The sequence below is a fragment of the Urocitellus parryii genome, chromosome 11, assembly GCF_045843805.1.
Source record: "Urocitellus parryii isolate mUroPar1 chromosome 11, mUroPar1.hap1, whole genome shotgun sequence".
In the NCBI taxonomy this organism is placed as follows: domain Eukaryota; kingdom Metazoa; phylum Chordata; class Mammalia; order Rodentia; family Sciuridae; genus Urocitellus; species Urocitellus parryii.
In genome coordinates this window covers 118,892,651-118,913,721 of record NC_135541.1, presented here as the reverse complement: position 1 = coordinate 118,913,721, position 21,071 = coordinate 118,892,651, and the positions used below count along the sequence as shown (strand labels likewise).

General features: G+C 40.0%; 1 protein-coding gene and 1 pseudogene across 1 annotated transcript in view; one reads left to right on the top strand and one right to left on the bottom strand.

The window, feature by feature from the left end:
- The window catches only part of LOC113201460 (Fc receptor-like protein 5), a 36,105-nt gene extending 30,861 nt beyond the window's left edge, over nucleotides 1–5,244 (bottom strand). Inside the window, exons 1-3 of the mRNA XM_077791625.1 lie at nucleotides 5,115–5,244; nucleotides 2,225–2,413; nucleotides 31–285 (exon numbers count right to left, since the gene is read on the bottom strand). Coding sequence (XP_077647751.1) covers nucleotides 31–285; nucleotides 2,225–2,413; nucleotides 5,115–5,244 — 574 coding nt within the window. The remainder of the gene's footprint in view (nucleotides 1–30; nucleotides 286–2,224; nucleotides 2,414–5,114) is intronic.
- Nucleotides 5,245–6,541: 1,297 nt separating this feature from the next.
- LOC113201464 (hydroxyacyl-coenzyme A dehydrogenase, mitochondrial pseudogene) lies at nucleotides 6,542–7,547 on the top strand (annotated as a pseudogene).
- The last annotated feature ends 13,524 nt before the right edge of the window (nucleotides 7,548–21,071 follow it).

The following is a 21,071-nucleotide window of genomic DNA, read 5'->3' as shown; positions in this document are numbered from 1 at the left end:
AACCCACTTACAAAACAATGAAAGCCTTACTTCGGACTTGGATGTTGACTCTATTGGAAGAAGCTGTACAGCACGTGTGTGTAGAGCCACTACAGTGATAGTGACCATTGTGCACCAGATCGGCACCATCAATGTGCAGATCAGAGCTATTATTAGGTAACATCAGGCGTTCATCATTCTTAAAAAATGCTACAGTATTCAGTTCAGTTTTTGCTTGTGTCCGACACCTTAGAAGCACGGAGTCTCCTTCAAACACATAAGGTGGACCCTGTAGGATCAGTGGAGCTGGAGGAAAAATAAGACCAGTTATTTGGTTCATCCCACTGTTTCCTCTTTCTTTTCATTATTATTCCAAGGATTCTTAAAATACTTATCATTTCCCTTCTGGATTTTAAAATGAACATATGCAATTGAGAAAAGCTGGGAAGTAGAAATGTAAGTAAAAAGTATCTACCATCTCACTGCCCAGAGATGCTTCCAATTGTTTTTCTTCCATGTTCAAATATGTGAGCGTCTCTGTGTATTTTTTCTTCTTTATTGAATTGGAATAGTATTTATATATTTGATAAATTGCCCTTTATTTACTATGTCAGAATATTTTCCCTCATTACTGAGCTTGATTTTCAATGGGGGACAGTTTTCTTTTAGGGGCAGCATTGTAATTCATTTAATGAATCTTTGTCTCTTGGTCACTTAGGGTCTTTCATTTTGGGGGATGTATATTTATGATCCCTTTAATAGGTAAATGTTTAAGAGGGAAATTGTTATGTTACTACACTGTTTCCTTTTTCACTAAATTAAAGGGCATTGTAACTGGGATGATATAACTTCAACTTTATAACAGGTGGGTTTAGGACAAACAGGAAATTCTTCATCTATAGCTATAAATGTGACAAATCATCATGCCACTTGTTATTTCAAGTAAGTAATATGGTTTAAAACTACACACCTTAGTGTGTAGGAACTGTTCAAATGAATTTCAACCCAAATTTCCTTTCACCTGAGCAGCTTATAAAACATATTAATTCTTGGACTGCACTCCCATAAGTTGTTTCTTTTGAAATACTGAGGAATAAACCCAGACCCCTGTACATTCTAGATAAGCACTCTACCACTGAGCAACATCCTCAGCACTTTTAAATTTTATTTTGAGACAGGATCTTGCTAAGTTTCCCAGACTGGCCTTGAATTTATGATCTTCCTGCCTCAATCTTCCAAGTAGCTGTGATTGCAGGCAGGGTCCCCTGTGCCCTGCAAGTCTATACATATGGATTCCGTAAATATAAGGTAGGGCCTGAGTATGATTAAAGACCTTCCCAGACCCCAGCATGGTGGTGCACGCCTGTAATCCCAGTGGCTCTGGAGGCTGAGGCAGGAGGACTGAGGGTTCAAAGCCAGTCCTGGCAATGGTGAGGTGCTAAGCCACTCAGTGAGGCCCTGTCTCTAAATAAAATACAAAATAGAGCTGAGGATGTGGCTCAGTGGGCTAATGCCCCTGAATTCAATTCTCAGTACCGACTCCCTACGAAAACAAAGCAAAACAACACCAAAAAAACCCCCAAACCCAAAACCTTCCCAAGCTTTCTGACTGAGGTCAAATTTTGAAAACCACGGGGTTAGCTGGGCATGGTGGTGTATATCTGTAATCTCAATGAATCAAGAGACCAAGGCAGGGGGAATGCAAGTTCAAGGCCAGCCTGATCAATTCAGCAAGACACTGTCTCCAAATGAAAAATTAAAAAAAGGGATAGGGATGTGGCTCAGTAGTAGAGGGCCCTGGGTTCCATTCCCTCATACCCCAAACAAACAACCCTCCCACAAAACCATGAAACTACAACACCCCCTTTCCACATCCTGCCTGGGTGTGAAGACCTTAATTCACTCTGAAGAAATGGTAGTGTTTGGGTCATCCATAACCTTGAGCTGTTATGTGGCAATGATATCCTTCTGGATACACTACTCGGAGTCTCGGCCCATTGGGCTACATGAATTTTATCTGGATAGTATCAATTTTCTTAATTTTTAGGTTCAAACTTAAGAAGCTAATTCTGTTCCCTGTCTGGTTACACACAGAGCCTGTGAACGCCCTCCTTGTTTTACTATAACGTGGAACAAAAATGTCCATTCAAGAGTCGACCCAAGTGAATGGTGTCAGCAGCCTGAGAGAAAATGGTCTGAAATAATTTCTAAGGTTTTTTTTTTATTTCTTTTACTTCTGTCTCACCTGCAGAGAATTCCAAGTGCACAGGTTCGCTCACAGGCAAGTCATCAGCCTGGCATCTGTAGTCTCCAGATTCACGAACCCTTAGGGTGCTTTTGGGGGCTTTTCTTAATACTTCTTCCTCAAAGTACCATTTTGTTGTCCATGGGGAGTGAGAACTAGATCCGTTGCAGGTCAGATCCACGCTCTCTCCTTGGAAGAAAACGGTCCATGGAAATTGAAGGGAAATTATGGATTTGGATGGAGTTACTGAGGAGGAAGAGAGAGTAGCAAAGAACAATGTGAATTCAAGAGGATTCACTTCGATGTCTGTGGTTAGTTACCTGTGGTGGAAGTGGGTCATGGGAAAATGACCCTCACCCCTGTCATCACATTCCTGAATGTGTGCTTGTGTGTGTGCAAACACACACACACACACACACACACACACACCACAGGTTTAGAGACATTAATTCACTCTGAAGAAATTGTAGTGTTTGTGTCGTCTGTAGCCTTTAGCTGTTATGTGACAATTACATCCTCTGGATATGCTACTTGGAGTCACTGCCCGATGGCTGAATGAGTTTTATGTAGATAATTTCATTTGTCTTAATCTTAAGTTCAAAACTCAGCTAATTCCCGTTCCCTATCTGATTACAGACAGAACTTACACAAGCATTGTTAAAAATCACAATTTTGCACTTTTCCTTAAAAGAATAGATAATTCTATCGAGGGATTTTTTGCTACCGAGAAAAGCTTCAGAGATCAAGTTGCCTAACAGCTTCATTTTATAAATGATAACTCAAATGTCCAGAAAACCCCCCGCATAGCTAATTATGGAAGGACAAGAAATGGATAAATTATCTATTGGAATCCAGAGGTGACCTAGGGTACAGTTGAAGCAGCTGATTTGGGATGAGGAGAGGAAATGTGGGGAGTTCTTGCTATTCATGGATTCTCAGATATCCAAGACACCCTCTGGCCCCAAGAGTGATATGAGTCACAACTAAAGTAAATGTTGATACAGGCAGCCTGTCTTCAGCCCTGGCCTGGTCCCCAGCCCTGCACGTTGACCATGGAGTGGAAGGAGTGCCTCATGGATAAGTGGGGTCCAGCTCTAGTAGGAATAAAATCAGGGCCCAGCGGAGGTCAGTGACTGTGGATCTAACACTTCACCCAGGGAGCGGCAGAGGGTGACCATGAAGATATGCTAACCCTTGCGCAATGCCCAGAGACCGGGTGTCATCTTTACATCTTTGCCGGCCTTGGCAAAGAAATGGAAAAGAGGAGGGGTTTTTAGGCAAATGTTTTATGTTAGAGAGACACTCTTATCCAGACACACTGAGGAGCAAAAGAGAGAACTCACCAAGTTGTTCACTGACAGGAGCTGCAATAAATGAATAAACACATAAACACATAAGTAAGTAAGTAAATAAATAAACAATAAAAATAAAGAGCCAGAGATGAGCACAGAGCATGGATTCTTCAGTTTTTCAAGGATGATACCTTTCCCCAATCCATTTATTATTTCTTCCATTAAAAGAAAATTATGTCTAAAATATTGTTATTTTTCAAATGTCTTCATATACAACATAGTGCTTAGACTTCTAACACAAATTTAAAAACGGTATCTGAGACTATCACGCTAGTGACATAAGCCAATCCCCCCAAACCAAAGGCCAGGTGTTCCCTCTGATATGAGGATGCACATGAAGGGAGGAGAGTAGGGAAGAATAGAAATACTTTGGACTAGACAAGGTGGAATGAAGGGAAGGGAGGGGGTTGGAATAGGAAAGACAGGACAATGAATCAACCGGGTATCACTTTCCTATGTGCGTATATGATTTCACAACCAATGTAATTCTAAGTCACGCACCACCAGAAGAATGAGAAGTTATACTCCACATATGCATAATATGTCAAAATAACATTCTACTCTCATGCATAACTAATAAGAGCAAATAAAAATGGTATCTGCTAGCAAAACGTTGAGCAGTGGGAGAAACAGAATCGTGATGCCCGGTGATATAACCCAGGGTCTAAGTACAACCACAGAATTACACGGGAGGTATTGGAGGATGGAAGGCTACCCAGCCGGGTGTGGAGAGTGTGTGTGTGTGTGTGTGTGTGTGTGTGTGTTGAAGAGGGTGAGTGGATCATGGAAGCGCCTGGAGGAGGAGAAAACTATGAATGAGAATCAGCCAGGGGAGGGTTAGTGTTTGTGTGTGGCAACAGATGGTGGGAAGAGTAATCAAAACAGGAAGGGCACAGGAGTGAAGAGTGACACTGGTCCAGGAGTTGCGGGGTAGGGAGAGGGGGGTCAGGGCGGGGGGTGGTGTCTGGAAGGCACCATGGGGAAAATAAGATTAAAAAGGAATGCAGGGCCTGAGAAGGCAGGTCCATTTTTATGATAGAAGCCACGGGGAGCCATGGAAAGTTTTCAAGGAGGATTGTGACAAGGTAGAATTGGACACTTAGATGGAGCACTCTGACAGAGGGTATCCTTTGATGGGACAAGATGTGCAGCACCTTAGAAGGCAGGGCGAGAGTGCTGATGTTTAATGTTGCCAGATTGCTCATCCAGTAAGGGACCTTTCTCTGGATTATTCAAGATTATAACCATTTTACAGGCCAGAAAGCTTAGCAGCAAATAGGCGACAGTATGGCGTTTTGAACCCAAAGTGCATGCCCCTGGCCATTCTCCTGTTCTATCCCTCTGTGTGGTGCCACACCAGGAAGTGCTTCTGCCTCTGGAACATTCCAGCATCCCACACACCTTCTAGCTGTAGGGATCTCTTTTCCTCCATCATATCCACTCTGTCCCTCCTGCCTCCCCCTCCTCGTCCCGCTGTCCCTCTGAGTCTCATGAAGTCTTTATCAGCATTTGTTGTGTAGTTTATTATCTGCCTGCACCATCAGTTGGAAACTCTGCCTCCACAATGATTTCACTGGGATCCTGTTCCACAGCTATTTCTTGCACACTGTTTACGCTGGGAGCTCGTCTAAAGCTGAGCTTCCTGAGCTCAGAAATGGTACCTCCCATGTCTTCTCATCATTCCCCAGTACCTGGGATAGTGCTATCCATAGACAATAACTGAAATTTTGTTTTGCCAAACAAATTAATAAACATTTAATTCTGACCTTTAAACCTTGGCAAAAAAAAAAAAAAACTATCCACTTCATAGCTATGACTTCACAGAGACTTATGCACACGCACAATGAGAATGTCATGTGTCTGAAGTTTTGTCTACCCCTGTCCCTATTGTGTTCTTAATCTGTCAATCACTGCTGTGACTTGCCCTCTCATGCCCAGCACCAGGATCTGACCTTGTCATACAAGGAACAAATGCATCTCCTTTGCAGAAAGAGGGTAGACTGTTCCCAGAATCAAACACTAAGAACAAGCAGACACAAGATATCTTTCTAAGGCTTCATGAAGTGTCTGTTAAAGAGAAATGTAAGTGAAACCTTCATAGAGCGCTATGGGTTCCTTCTCTGTAAGATTGAAGGAATTGTTTTCCACCTGTGACCACTGTCTTTGAATCCACTAGAGGAAACCCTGAGCTGTACAGTAAAACATTAAAATACAGTATCTTTATGTGGGAAAGACTGAGCAGGTGCTGGGCCCCAAAAAAGGGCCAGGGCCAGGTGGAGAGAGGAGCTCCCCAGACCCCAACCCAGACTCACGTTGAGTCATCTACTCACCCAGAACCAGTAGAGTCACCCACAGCAGCATGAAGACCGGAACCACCAAGACCTGAGACCCAAAGACAAGTCTTCTCATAAACAGCAGGTTTGGTCTTGATCTTACAGTCAGTACACTGTTCACATCGGCCTCAAGTAGCACATCTGAGAAAATGCTTTTTTGAAGAGAGCAAAATGCATTAGTAAATTAGAAACAAGGAAGTGGGAGTACCCATGGTTAACTACCAATCAGGATTTCCTGTCCTCTGATCAAATTGAGAAAATAAAGATTAGGGTTCTTTAAAAAAAAACCACATGCCATTGACCCCATATTTCTCTTGTTGGGAAATTACCTTAAGGAAAGTATGTGAAGATAGTTCTATAAAAAATGTTTATTGTAACATCATTCATTATTACCTGCACACTGGAAGCATGGGGCTGTTTAAGAATATTCCAATCCATCTGTACAATTACAAATTATTAAGAATGAGGCAAACCTAGCTGGTGTGGTGGATCACCTCTATAATCCCAGCAGCTTGGGAGGCTGAGGCAGGAGGATCTCAAGTTCAAAGCCAGCCTCAGCAAAAGTGAGAAGCTAAGCAACTCAGTGAGATCCTGTCTCTAAGTAAAATACAAAATAGAGCCTTCCCTGCCTCATGGCTTTCGTAACCAGGCAGTTCGTGCCCTCCTTGTCTTCTTTGTCCTTCGGCCTCGGAGGCGAAAAAAATTATCGTCAAGTATGTGACGGTCATCGGCAGCGGGCTGATGGGTGCCGGCATAGCCCAGGTTGCTGCAGCAAGTGGCCACACAGTAGTGTTGGTGGACCAAACAGAGGACATCCTGGCAAAATCCAAAAAAAGTATTGAGGAAAACCTTAGGAAAATGTCAAAGAAGAAGTTTGCAGAAAATCCTAAGGCTGGTGATGAGTTTGTGGAAAAGACCCTGAGCAGCATATCAACCTGCACAGATGCAGCATCTGTCGCCCACAGCACAGACCTGGTGGTGGAGGCCATCGTGGAGAACCTGAAGGTGAAGAACGAGCTCTTCCAAAGGCTGGACAAGTTTGCTGCTGAACATACAATTTTTGCCAGCAACACTTCCTCTTTGCAGATCACAAGCATAGCCAATGCCACCACCAGACAAGACCGATTTGCCGGCCTTCATTTCTTCAACCCAGTGCCCCTGATGAAACTCGTAGAGGTCATTAAAACACCAATGACAAGCCAGAAGACATTTGAATCTCTGGTGGACTTTAGCAAAGCCTTGGGAAAACATGCTGTTTCTTGCAAGGACACTCCTGGGTTTATTGTGAACTGTCTCCTGGTGCCATACCTTATAGAAGCGATCAGGATGCATGAATGAGGAGATGCATCCAAGGAAGACATTGACACTGCAGTGAAGTCGGGAGCTGGATACCCTATGGGTCCATTTGAGCTTCTTGATTATGTTGGACTGGATACTACAAAGTTCATTCTGGATGGGTGGCATGAAATGGATGCCAAGAACCCACTGTTTCAGCCCAGCACATCACTAAATAAGCTGGTAGCAGAGAAGAAGCTGGGCAAGAAGACTGGAGAAGGATATTACAAATACAAACGATGCACAGCTTCTCTGGCTTCAGGAAGAAGTTTCGTGAGTGTGCTCTAACCAGCCCCGAGAGCCACGGGGATGCCCTTTGGTCAGGCAATCCCTCTCTGTGCAGTCTGTTCAATGTGCATTTCAATTATAATCTATCTGAGGCAATTATTTCACTCGTCACAGTAATGATAGATTCTTCCATTGATAATTAACTTCTTTTTTTAGTCTGTTCATTTTTATGTATTTTCTAAAAAAAAAAACTTCACACCCTCAGTGCCTTGGAGCAAATGTTTCTTTCGAACCTTGTCTTTTATGTAATGCATTGATTGAGTCACTGAGAAAGGAGAGGCCCTTCCTCCCAGAGTGAGCTGCTGGCTTCATGTTGCTGTGCACTCCTATGAGGAGCCAGCAACGCACAATGGGCATCTGTGAGGGACAGCAGTCCGTGATGCCTGCATCTTGCCTTTCTGAGAATATTTTGCTGCCTGCAGCTTTGAGCCTTATCCTGCATCTGGGTGAGACCTAAGATGTTATGTCTTTATTCAGCTCATCATCAAGACACTGCTGCTGGATGGGTGGGAATATCTGTGTATGTTTGGTTTCCAGGAAGACGTCTTTTCATGGTCATTCGTATCTACAAATCCTAATCATCAAATCCTAATCATTACTGTCTCTTTTTTTTTTAATAAGAAATCAGTGCTGCAAACTCCTATAAATTGTCTTCTAAGAAAATGCAATCTATTAATCTGTGAAAATTTGGAAATAAACATGTAATTTAAAATTTTAAAAAAAATACAAAATAGGGCAGGGATGTGGCTCAGTGGTGAAGTGTCCTGAGTTCAGTCCCTGGTTAACACCTCTTCCCCAAATGAGGCAAACCTCCACATGCTAAGATTAGACCACTCTGATTAATGGGAGAGGACAAAACATGAGGTGCTGATTGGCATTTGCAGTATTATTTCTTTGTTATAGATGGAAAAAAATTGAATTCATGTGTATAAATGTATTTTTATAAGTATAAATATACCTTTTCACTGAAAACACTAATAAATGGTTATATTGGATGTATTATTGGTGGGAAAGAGCCACTTCATTGTGTGTATCTATCCTGTTTTACATGCATCATGTGTATGAATTGCTTCTATAAGTTTTTAAAAATCAGGTTTCTGTGCTGGTACACAGGTCAAACAAGGCCCCTAAGATATTAGCTGCCATAAGGAATGTCAGTTTCTCTCTTTGAAATATTTTTCCCTACCTTTTCTCTCTGGACTCACACCTTGGTCCTCCTAAAGGGACATTTAACTTTGTATCTACTAATGCACATTACCTTTGGCATATGATGCCACATTTAGAATTACCGAGCCCTGAGGAAAACATACAGGGTAAACAGAGACGAATCCATCTCAGTTCAGTAGGGGACCCTCAAGGGGAACAGAGTCTCTGCCTGCATTTGGAGCTAAAACAAATAGAACAGTTGTGAATATTCTTCTATAGATCTCAGTACATGTGCATGGATTTCTATGGGGTAAATACCTGGGAGTGGAATTACCGGCTCATCAGGCATGCCTAGACAGTATCCAGGTTAGAAAATGTGGCCATGCTATTTTCCAAAGCGATTGTGCCAATTCACACTCCACCAAGAGTTCTCAATGCTCTAGTCCTTGCTAATGCAGGTATTGCCATCTTGGGAATTTTAGCAATTTTGTTGGATTCGTCTTAATAAGATTTTAATTTTCATGTCCCTGGTGAATTATGAGAGTCATCTAATTTTCTAATTTGTGCTTTAGATATCTGTTCTCTATGTGAAATGTTTGCTCAAATATCTACCTATTTTTGGTCTTTATGTTTTATAGTTCTTTAAACTCTAGATATGGATCCTTTGTTGGATATTGCAAATGTCTTTCTTCAGTCTGGGCTTTTATTCTTGCTCATTGATAGATCCTTCTGATTAATGATCATTCTAAACTTTTGATGGAGCCTAATTCATCAATCTTTTCCTTTATGGTTAGATATTTTTATAATCCCTTCTGATTTTGTCTACTCTAAGACCATGAAGATATTTTTGTAGATTATCATCTAGAAATATATATATATAAAACTTTTTAGTATTAAATAATTTTTCCTCTGAATTACTACACTGGCAAGAATATTCAACATAATCCTGAATGAAGGGGTGATAACAGGTATCCTTCCAGTCACACAGGGAAAGTTCTCAATATTTCATCATTAAATTGTATATTTTCTTTAGGTGGTTTTGGTAGAAAGTCTTCATTAGATTAATAAGTAAGTTTACTTCCATATTTAGTTTGTTAAGAATTTTTCTTTTTTCCTATATGATGGACATTGAGTCACAGTAAATACCTATTTTGCATTTATTGAAATGATCGTGTTTTTCTTTTTTTATGGTCAATCACATTGATGATGATGTATGTAAAATCATCTCTGCATTCAACTGGGCCATGACGAGTTGTTCTTTTTTTATGAATTACTGGATTTGACTTTTAATTTGGTTTGGGATTTTAGTATTTGTGTTCATGAGAAAGGTGGACCTATACTTTTTCTTTCTTGACAAATTTTAGTATCAAATTATATTGGTTTCATAAAACAAGTTCCTCCATTCTCTATTGTCCTAAAGAATTTGTGTTAAGATTGTTGTTATTTTTTTCCTTACCCATTTGAAGATTTTAGTGGTAAAGCTGATTGGGCCTGAATTTTCTCTGGGGAATGTTTGTGTGTGTGAATGTGTGTTTAATGACAGATTTGACTTTGAAATCCAAACAGGTTTATTCAGATACTTTCTGTTTGTGCTAGTTTACATAGGTTATATATTTCCAGGAATGTGTGCAATTACATTTCCAAACATAATGACATTATTTATAATGTCTTCATGTTATTTTTTAATAGTTCTGAGATCTGTAGTGACATTCCCTTTTTCATTCTTAATATTGATAACTGTGCTTTTTCTTTCCTCTTTTTTTAAAATTATTATTCTTAATCAGTCTTTGTAGAGATTTATCGGGGGGACTAGCCTTTTCAAAGAATTGTTGGTCTTACAGACTTTTCTCTGCTGTAGGTTTATTTTTCTGTTTCAATAATTTCTGCTCTTTTCTTTTATATTTTCTCCATTCTACCATTTTGGATTTAACTTGTCTTTATAAAACATATTACAGGGATATTTAGCTATTTGATTTTTTCTTTCTTAATATATGTATTTATGCTATATATTTTTAACGTAAATGTGGGTTTAGCTACAATATGCATGTTTTGATATGTCATATTTCTGTGATGATTTTGTTCAAAATGATTAAATATTTTATTATAGGATTTCTTTTTTGACCCATGGATTATTTTGAAATGTATTGTTTCACTTCCTAATACTTAATGATTTCTTTTTCTTTTATTATTGATCTCTAGTTCAATCTCTCTGTAGTTCAATCTATCTTTGAAATTTGTTGAAGTTTGCTTTATAGATTAGTGTCTGAAAAGTTTTACAAATATTCTAAATTTTCTTTAAAAAAGAATTTGCATTATGCAAGTGTTGCTGCAGTATGTCCTTTGTCATTTAGAGTGTTCTATATTCTATACTGAATTGTTCAAATATTCTATACTCTTAATATTTCTTTATGATTTTCTATCAATTACCAAAGGAATTATTTTAATGCTTTCCATCATAATTCTGGATTTTTCTGTTTGTTCATTTTTTTCTGTCAATTTTTTTTTTGTTTTTATATTTTGAAATTATTTTATGAGATGCATTCTCATTTAGAATTGTTACCTCGGTGTGAGTGTGACAGTGTGACACACCATTATTAAAAGTCTCTGTGTTTTTGCCCAGGAGTCACCTTGGAGGAATCTCATCTACATTTGGGCTTTATTTAGATGGTTGGATGCTCTCCTTTAAATCTGAAACTGATGCTGGATTGAATGAGTCTGGGTATCTCTAGAGGTGATAAGTCCATTGTTTTTATAGAAGAGAATGTAAACGTTTGTGGCCAGAGAATGCACTGTCTCCTAAGATGACTAGTAACAACTCCTGTCATACTTGTGTGTGCATATTGTTTCCCCCATCAAGAAGGAAGGCTGTATTCATCGCCCTTAGATCTAGCTGGGCTTATGATTCGCTTGACCAATGGGATGTGGCAGAAATGAAGCTGGGCAAATTTCAAACCAAATTCTTCAGAAGCTTGGCAGAGTGTTTGTGTTTTCTTGGAACCCCAGATTATCATGTAAGAAATCTAATTGCCACATCGGAGAGTCCCAGCCAGCCCCAGCTGGTACAGCCAACTCAGATAAGGCACTGACCATGTGACTTAAGCTATTTTGGATTCTCCTACACCCCGTTATATTCCCTGATGAACATAGACACATTCATGACCCCCAGATAAGCCAGGTGCCTGGCTGAGCATGACCAATTATAGAACCATTGCTTTAAGTCACCTGGCTTTTGTGTGGTTTTTTAGGCAGCAAGAGCTAACCGGGATGGGTTTGTTCTATCTTTCTTAAGAAGGCCATTTTTATCATTAAGAAATAACCCAGCCAGGAGCAGTGGTACATGCCTGTAATCCCAATGGCTTGGAAGGCCAAGGTAGGAGGATCGTGAGTTCAAAGCCAGCCTCAGCAATTTAGTGAGGCTGTAAGCAACTCAGCAAGACCCTGTCTCTAAATAAAATACAAAAAAGGCTGGGGATGAGGCTCAGTGGTTAAATTCCCCTGGGTTCAATCCCTAGTACCCCTAACCCCCAATGAACTTATTCTCTATAATGATTTTTCTCTTAAAGTCTTTTTCTTCAGCTCAAGTTTGTTAATCATGTTCTTCAAATCTATATCCTTATGGATTTAGTTTACCTCAGCTCTCAATTTCTTGTATGCCTTTTATGGCTCCTGGTTTTTATGCATGTATGTTTTAATTTGAGTGCATTAACAATTTTTATGATGTTTTATTTCTCCTGATGATTATTCATTGGCTGGTACTATATGGCAGAGGCATTTACTGCTCGTGGAATAGCCGTATTCTCACCGTTTCCCAGCTCCCTAATAATAGAGAACCACATGATTTGTGTGTCCAATAAACTGTGGGTGAAAGTGGTACATACTAATTCCAGGCTGAAATATACAAGAACAGGTAGGAAATGTTCATCAGCCCTTCCCTGGCTACTGGACCACAGCGTGCATGTTTCAGAGAGTGGACTCATAAAAGGGTGAAGCCTCTCGCTGCCTGGGTCTGCTGCTGAGGCACATTGGACATGAAACTGAGATTAAAGTCAGCTTTTATGTGTTGATTCACTCAATTTTGGGGGTCGATTATTATTAACATTACACAAACTGTCCTTTCCTCAAGCATACTATCAGAACAATTCTAAACTATCATACATTTCCCAGCCTTCCTGGAAATTATTTTAGTATTCTTCATTCAAAGTGAATCTGATTTTATTAAGGAAGAATCCTTCTAGTTTTATTTTTTTTATGTGCTCCAGGACTGCTTAAGTATCTTTGCAATTATCTTAGAATTTTAGAGTCAGAAGAATACTAGAGTTATAAAGTCAACATAGTTAATAAGTGACCACACTGAATGTGTGTTAAATTCTTCTATCCTGAAGCTAAATAAATGACACACTGTCAACTTCATTCTTCTCTTGGTTTCGTTTGAATTTCCCTCTGGTTCTTCAGAGTAAGTAGGTTGGGGATGTGGCTTTTAAAAAGTTTCATTGAAGATTAAGTTTCATTTTTCTTTTTTTGTCGTTTGTGGTTGGTTTCAGAAAAATAAAATGTGGTAGATATGTGTTTATTCTGAACTGAAAGATTCTTAGTCCAATAATAGGTACGTTGATTGGATGATTACTGTAACCACATTGGATATTTTGTAAAGATTACCTTTTGAAATCTTTGCCTCCACACTAAAAAAGTTAAACAGCGAAATAACCCAGGCAGTGTTCTTTCAGGCAGATATTGCTATCCATATCTTATAAATATATCTTATAATATATTCTTATTCTTAGTAATGATTTTTTCTTAAAGTCTTTTTCTTCAGCTCAAGTTTGTTAATCATGTTATTCAAATCTATATCCTTATGATTTTTATTTACCTCAGCTCTCAATTTCTGGCTTTGTAAGACAAAGACTTGTGGACTATAATGGCAAAGCCAAGACCAGAATCCAGATCTGCCCGAGCCTTAGCAAATTCAATAAAAAGATACAACAGTCACAGGCATTTGAACAGGAACTCAGATGCAATGCAAGTCCTAAAGCTGGCTGTAGCGGGGACAGTTTTCATGGCTGAAGAGTTACCTCTCAAGAGCAATTGTTAAGGGCTATTTTTGGTGACAGGAAATGGAAACTCAGTGTTCTGAAGTTTAAAAATGAACACTGAACTATTTACAAAACATACAGATAATACTCAAAGGTGTCTGGAGGGCATATTTAAAGCAAGAGGTAGGAAATTAGCCATAGAAATCTCATAATCATTGGGTGGGGCTGGGATATCTCTTGGGGTTCTGTTCATCAATTTGGAGAAGGGCCAGAACCTCTTAGGAGCTCTTTGAGTGATGAGGAGAATTTTAAATGTTGACAAAGAAGATGCTCTGGCATAGTGGCTGGGAGACAAGTGTCATATAATACAGTGAGGGAGAGAGAGTCGATACAGAAGAGAAAATCCAGGCAGCAAAACCAAATCAGAACAAAGAAAAGGCATTATTTCTTAAACGATGTTGCATCATTTTCTGGAGGAAAAATCTTACAGACAATGTACTATCATGACAGAGGGGCGAAGGAACACAGGCTCCGTCACCAGGTTCTGCCACCAACCAGCTGGGTGACCTTGGACAAATTATCACAGTTATTTTCTTCGATTTAAAACAGGTGCCACATACCTACCCACCTTGGGTAGGTATGCAAATCAAAACTGGTAATGTTTTCCTTGCCTATTCGGAACCTGAATGTAGGTGACACAAAATCTGTTGCCCTTTCAAAGATTACGTTTTCCTCTCTAACCTTTATACCAAGTTGCCTTTACCTGGTGGTGATGGATGCTTTGTTAAAAGATAACTGAGTGAATGAATATATATTTAACAGCTCTATTGAGGTATAATTTTTAATGAGAAAAATCACTTGTTTGAGGATAGGAATGCAGCTCATCAGTGGAGCACTAGTCTAGCATGTGTGCATGATGCCCTGTGTTTGATGTCCAGCATTGCAAAAATTAATTAATTAATTAATTAAAATACAGCCCCTTGTTTTTATCAACACAAACCAATTTCAATTCATTTTTATTTTATTTTTCATTTTTATGTTTTTATGGTGCTGGGGATTGAACCCAAGGCCATATGCAATGCTATGAAAATGCTATACCACGGGGTTATCCCCCAGACTACAATAATTTAATTTTAGAACATTTTTCTCTACCCCAAAAAGAACCTAGTACCCATTTGCAATCACTTTCAACCCCCACCCACAGATCCAGGAAATTAGTTACTAATAATTTACTTTCTTTCTCTGTAGATTTGCCTATTATGAGCATAGAAACGGGTTGGTACAGTATATGATTCTCTTGGGTCTGTCTTCTTTCACTTGGTGAAATGTTCCTTAGTCTGTTCACGTTGGAGCAAGCCTCGGTGCTTTGTTGATGTGTATGTCGTAGCTTGAATCTTCTTGAGCAGTACAACAAGATTTATTAAAGACTAGTGGGATTTAGGGTACTGCCCACCACAATCGAAGGTTCATAAATAACGATAACAGAGAAAAGGAAGAAAGAAAATGTCTGATATCCACCATCAGCAGCTGCTCTTTCCGGGCAAGCTAACTATGCTTTTGGGTTACTTTGCATTCTGGCTACTGTTTCCCTAACGACATCCAGAGGGATATTACGTCAGAGTAATCTGACCCTTGACTTTTATCTCTGAATACTGGACCTGTTTTTTGTGTACTCCATCCTTGCTTAATTGCATGGGTCTCCAGGGCCCATAAGTCTCCAGCCTTCAAATTCTTTGCTAGTTCTCTCATCTGTACCCATTCCCCCACCTAAGCCAACCCCTGGATATCACCCATCACTCTGTTTGTATACAATTTTCTTCCTTATTAATTTAGCTACCTGGACTGGGCATGTAGCTCAGTTGTAGAGCACTTGCCTAGCATGTGCAAGGCCCTGGGTTCAATCCCTAGCACTGAAACCAACAAACAAAAAGATAATTTGGCTACCTGGCTGTACTTAGAAAAACAAATTGACACAGGCACCTATCATTAGATTTCTCAGGCAGATTTCCCCTCCTCTTAGAATACATGCTGGATCTGCCAAGGTGGATCTCACCTAAAATCTCTAAGACCCTTCTTTTTGTAGTACTTTTGCAATTCAGCCTTTTAAGATCAGACTCTGATTCTTTGAACAAACCAGTGAGGACGCTTGTTGTATAGGAATAACATGGATACTTGAATTATTCAGATATGAAATAGTCTTAGCTCTGTTGCTTATCATTCGAGTGACTTGGAGCAAATTTTGCAAGATTTTGAGCCCCAGTTTCCTCATTTATAAAATTGGCATTATACTTGCCTAGAGGATTAAATAATATGTGCACAAAATATACCCCAAAGATATGCCTGAGAGGCAGTTATGAAGTTTGTTAGCCTGCCAACACTGCTTTTAGCTGTTCTCATTCACATAACTGTTTAGTCAAAACTGTTTCTAGTTTGGTTTTTTTGGGCCCAGTTAGCCTTCCAAACCCAGAACTAGCATACTTAAATATTCCAATGTAGGTTCAGTTAGTTATAGAATTTGTAGAGAGTGACTTTTTTGTTTGAGGGTAGATAATGCTGTGTAGAGCCTGTTGGATTCCAGAGCAGTTCTCTGTTGGAGAGGCTTCTGACCAGCCTTTTATAACTTGATGAAAATGTCTAACTATAGCTAGTTTCATGGGATATGGCATGTCCCATAGGACCCCATGCTCAGGAGGACCGCAAGCTTGGTTTAATACTCTGCTGCTGCCATCTTGAAATTACTAATAGTTTTAACTTCGAAAACTTGTGTTTTGTAAATGAAATCTGCGGGGACCAGGCTGAGCGTGTGCTGAGGAGGTGCCTGCAGTATGCCTGTCTGCCTCCCCTGCTGCCAGTTTGCAAATGACATGAGTGATATTCTGTGGCCACAGAATCCCAGGTGGACCCAGCTTGCATGGGAGTTCAAGGAGCCTCAGAACTATTCTTTGTGGAATGTGGATGATTGACAGCCCGGGGAAGTCGCACTTTCCATTGGAACTAGAACTAGCTCACCACAGAGCAAGAAGGACATGGTATTCTAGAAAACAATGAACGATCAATTTCCTGTCCCCTTTTATGTTGCCTCTCTGCATTGGTTAATTGCTTATGACGAAAATAACACAGAAGGAAAATAGGGCAAGCTGGAGTTGCTTTGCCTTTAAGTTCTTACTCATCAGAAAACTAAAGGCAGAAAGTGCTCATAGCTGTAGCTCAGTGGCAGAGCGCTTGCCTAGCATGCGTGAGGCAGTGGGTTCAATCCTCAGCACCACCTAAAAATTACCAAATAAAATAAAGACATTCTGTTGTTCTATAACTAAAAAAAAAAAAGTATTTTAAAAAAAGTCTGGTGGGGGGAATAGGAAATATAATTTAAAAAGAAAAATGTTTCTTACCATCTTAAAGAAATGGAATATAAACAGTTGAGTATTTTTTTTTAAATCTGCAGCATTTCTACCTTTCTGATAAGAACAAAATGCATTTTGTCTGTACAAAGTTTAAAATAAGAACTAATTTTGGTGATTCCACTGTGTACGAGGTGCCCTCCCAAAGCTCCGGTGTTGATGCAGGAATATTCAGAGGTGACAGGACTGAATTATGAGAGCTGTAAACTAATCAGTCCCTTCTAGTTGGAGTGGACTAACTGGGTGGTTACCTGTAGGCAGTTCACTGGGGGCAGGGCTGGAGGAGGTATGTCACTGGGGCATGTCCTGGAAAGGTACATCTTCACTGTGGCTCCCCACCCCCTGCTTCCTGGCCAGGCATGAATGGAGCAATGCCCCTCCACCATGCCCTCCCACCATGGGTCTCTGAAACCATGAGCCAAAATAAACTTTTCTTCCTCTAAATTGCTCTTGTCAGGTTTTGGTCAAAGCAACTAACACATCTAACACCATTAACACAAAGCTGACTCACCCATCTACATATTAATTAAAAGCTCTTCTATTGGCAGGTAAAATTGGCATTGAAGGAACATTCAGGCTGATGACTTATAATTTTATTTCTTCTTTTCATAGGATGACATTAGATAGGAAATAAAAGGATTATGACAAGTCAAGGGAAGGTCTATGAAAGAAGAGGAAAAAGCGTCATATTTTATTACTTTTGTGAGTGTACAGTACTGGAGCTAGAGCCTCGTACCCCAAGGCTGCATCCTCCACCCTTTCTATTTTTTTTTTTTTTATTTTGAGATAGGGTTTCACTAAGTTGACCTCAAACTTGGGTTCAAGGAGCTGTTATTACAGGCATGTACCACCAGGCCCTGTTATATTTTAGTGCCTTCAATGGCACATTTATTTTCTTGCCTTGTAAACGAGGGAGTTTGCATTTTAATTTCACACCAGGCCCCATAAATTACGTAACCAGTTTTGCATCTAATTTTGTCATCTTTTCTGTAGTCCCTGGGCAGCTCCCTGGGAGGAATTGTGGCTTCTTGAAAGGAGGACCCTGTGCAGGTGAGCCAATCTCCTTTTCTAATGAAAATCCTGATTTTTTAAACCAGAAAGTAATAGAAGCCCGTGGGTTTGAGGCTTTCCACTAAACCCTCCAACTTATGTAAATGTTTGCGGTATTATTTTTCCATGCCTCTGGGAAGTCCGATGACCCAACACACGTTTTGCATAAACATGAATGATATATTTATCTTGGGGTTCCTCTTTCTGTGGCTCTTGGACCGACGTTTGGGTGGGGGCTGTTTTTATATATCTTACCTCAAGTTCATACTTGAGTTTAGAGATGTTATTAAACAGGACCAGCAAGAGTTGGGATGGAGTTTCTGGGTACAGAGGAAGGTCGTGATAAAAGGGAACCGTGACACCTAGGAACTAAAAGGATCATAGAAATGATACAGGGAAACTTTCTAACTTGGCTCAAGAGTGAAAGGCAAGGAATTGTCAGAAGCATCCGAAAGTCTTTAAAAATTTCTCATGTGAAAGCTAGAGAGAGAAAAGGAATTCAATAAAAGGGGATCTCACAAAAACAGAAGTGAGATAACCGAGCAGAGAAAAGGGATCTAGAGGAAGGTTGAGGGTGGAAACGGGGAAGTACTGCGGAACAAAAAGCTACCAAGATATGTTACATCTGGGTACGAGTCCATCGCAACGAATCTCGCTTTTGTATGTGATTATAATGCACCCATTAAAATTAGAATAATAGTTTGGGCGCAGAGTGCATTCCACTAATCCCAGTGACTTGGGAGGCTGAGGCGGGAGGATTGCAAGTTTAAAGCCAGCCTCAGCATCTTAGGGAGGCCCTAAGCAATTTAGTGAGACCCTGTCTCTAAATAAAAAAAAAATAATAATAAAAATAAAAAGAGCTGGGGATGTGGCTCAGTGGTTAAGTACCCCTGGGTTGGTACAAAAAAAAAAAAAAACTAATAGAAAGGGATCAGTAAAGAAAGTGAATCAAGGAAGAAAGGAGGAGAGGGAAATAGAAAGGGGGAATGAAATTGATCAAACGACAGTAGGTGCATGTACAAATACAGCATAATAAACCCCACTATTATGTATAATATTATGTACAAAGCAGCAAAAAAAAAATGAGGCCACAAAGTAACGTGCCGGGTAAAAGAAAGCTGAAGGGCATCTCAAAATTGTTGTGGGAGCTGATTGGGAAAATCTGAACCAAGTGCAAGGGCAGGGTGGCCCGTGGGTTTGGATTCTGCCTGTCTCTTTGTGTTCCCTCATTTCCCTGGTCACTCAAGACTTAGTCCAGGGAGTCATTCTAAACCCCCTCTTTCACCTCCAATCAACCAACTGCTTTTCCTGAGTTTCCCACAAAACAAGTTTTGCACCCGACCTTTCTAACAAGTCTCTGGCTCTGGTCCCCTTCAGCTAACCTGATGATAGTGATCTCTCCCTGTCACCAGCAGGTCTTCCCCGCTTACAGTTATCTTTTACACAGGCACCAGGAGGGCCAGTCTGAAGGGCTAATCTGAATGTTGATTGACTTTAAAACTCCAGTGGCCCTGGATAGTTAGAAGCCAAGGTCCTCAATACAGCAGTATATTATGCAACTCTGCTACTCAACTGCAATGTCCTGAACACATTTTGCTCTTTTATGCCTTGATGCATTATCTATTTCACACATTTATTAAATACTATGTTCCAGGCACTGTTCTTAAAATTTCATGTGTTTCTCTGAGTTCACATCAATTAAATTTCTATCGTTCTTTCCATTTTTTCTGAGCTAGAAAGTAGGTCAGAATTTGAGTAACTTCAGCAAGGTCACATAGCCACTAACCAAGATTGTAGAGCTACTAACTGTGACCTAGCTTTGAACTCATATTTTCCTGTCTCCACACGTCAGTGATTTCTGTGTCTGCTGCCTCCCCCAGGAAAATGTCCTTGAGTATTTCCCTTGGCTGAATGTGGCAACGACTAACTAGGGTGCTGATCATATCTGTATCTTCATTAGGCAGGGAATTGTGGCTAAGTCCTGGCAGAGGGAATGTGGGAAGAAGGAATGCATACCACTTTCAGGGCTGACCTGTAAAGTCCACACACTCTTTCCTTTTGCAGAGAATTTGGAACCCTGAGCAGAGTGGATCTGTGAGATGCAAGGACCCTGGGTTCCAGGATGATGGTATAGAGCAGAACCATCCCCTTCAGCCTGGATGCAAAGGTTGGTATTTTGTTTTAGAGAGCTCCTGAGATGTCTGAGGTCATCAGTTATAATTATTAATGTTATTTTCCCTAACACACAGGCTAAGTACATACTAATGTTACTTCTATGTTATGTGAAAGTTTTTTTAAAAAATATATCTATCTCGTTCAGTACATTACTTTGGAAACTTCTTAAGAAGAGACACTTTTTCTGACCAATCTTTGTGTTTGATGCCTACTAAGTGCTCAATAAATATTTGTTGAGTTACAAAATGTGAGTGCAATAATAGTAATACTATCAATTCACATGTATTGAGTACTTATATGAGAGAAGTTCCCTATCAGGCACTTGCATTTATTGCTTTATATAATCCTCATAATTCACAAATGTTACCTAAGTGCTCACTGCGTGTTGGTTTCTGAGAAGATGCCCTGGGAATACATCAGGGAACAAAACAGATCAAAGTCCCTTTCCTTTTAGAGCACCAATTGTTGGTGGAGAAATCAGCTAAAGAAGAAAAAAATAGAATATCAGAAGTTGAAATGTCCTTGGAGAAATACGAATATGGATGAGAGGTATTGATGGGAGTTGGGCAGGTTGCTAACTAAACAGGAGGTCACAGAAGACCTCATAGGAAAGGAACAGTAGGTGCGAAAGCCTGAATGGGGCTTGTTCCCCCAAGAACTCCACGAGGCAGACATGACCTTCATTTTGCAGTGAAGGAAATGGACCCCAGAAAATTAACCTGTAACTTGTCTAAGAGCTT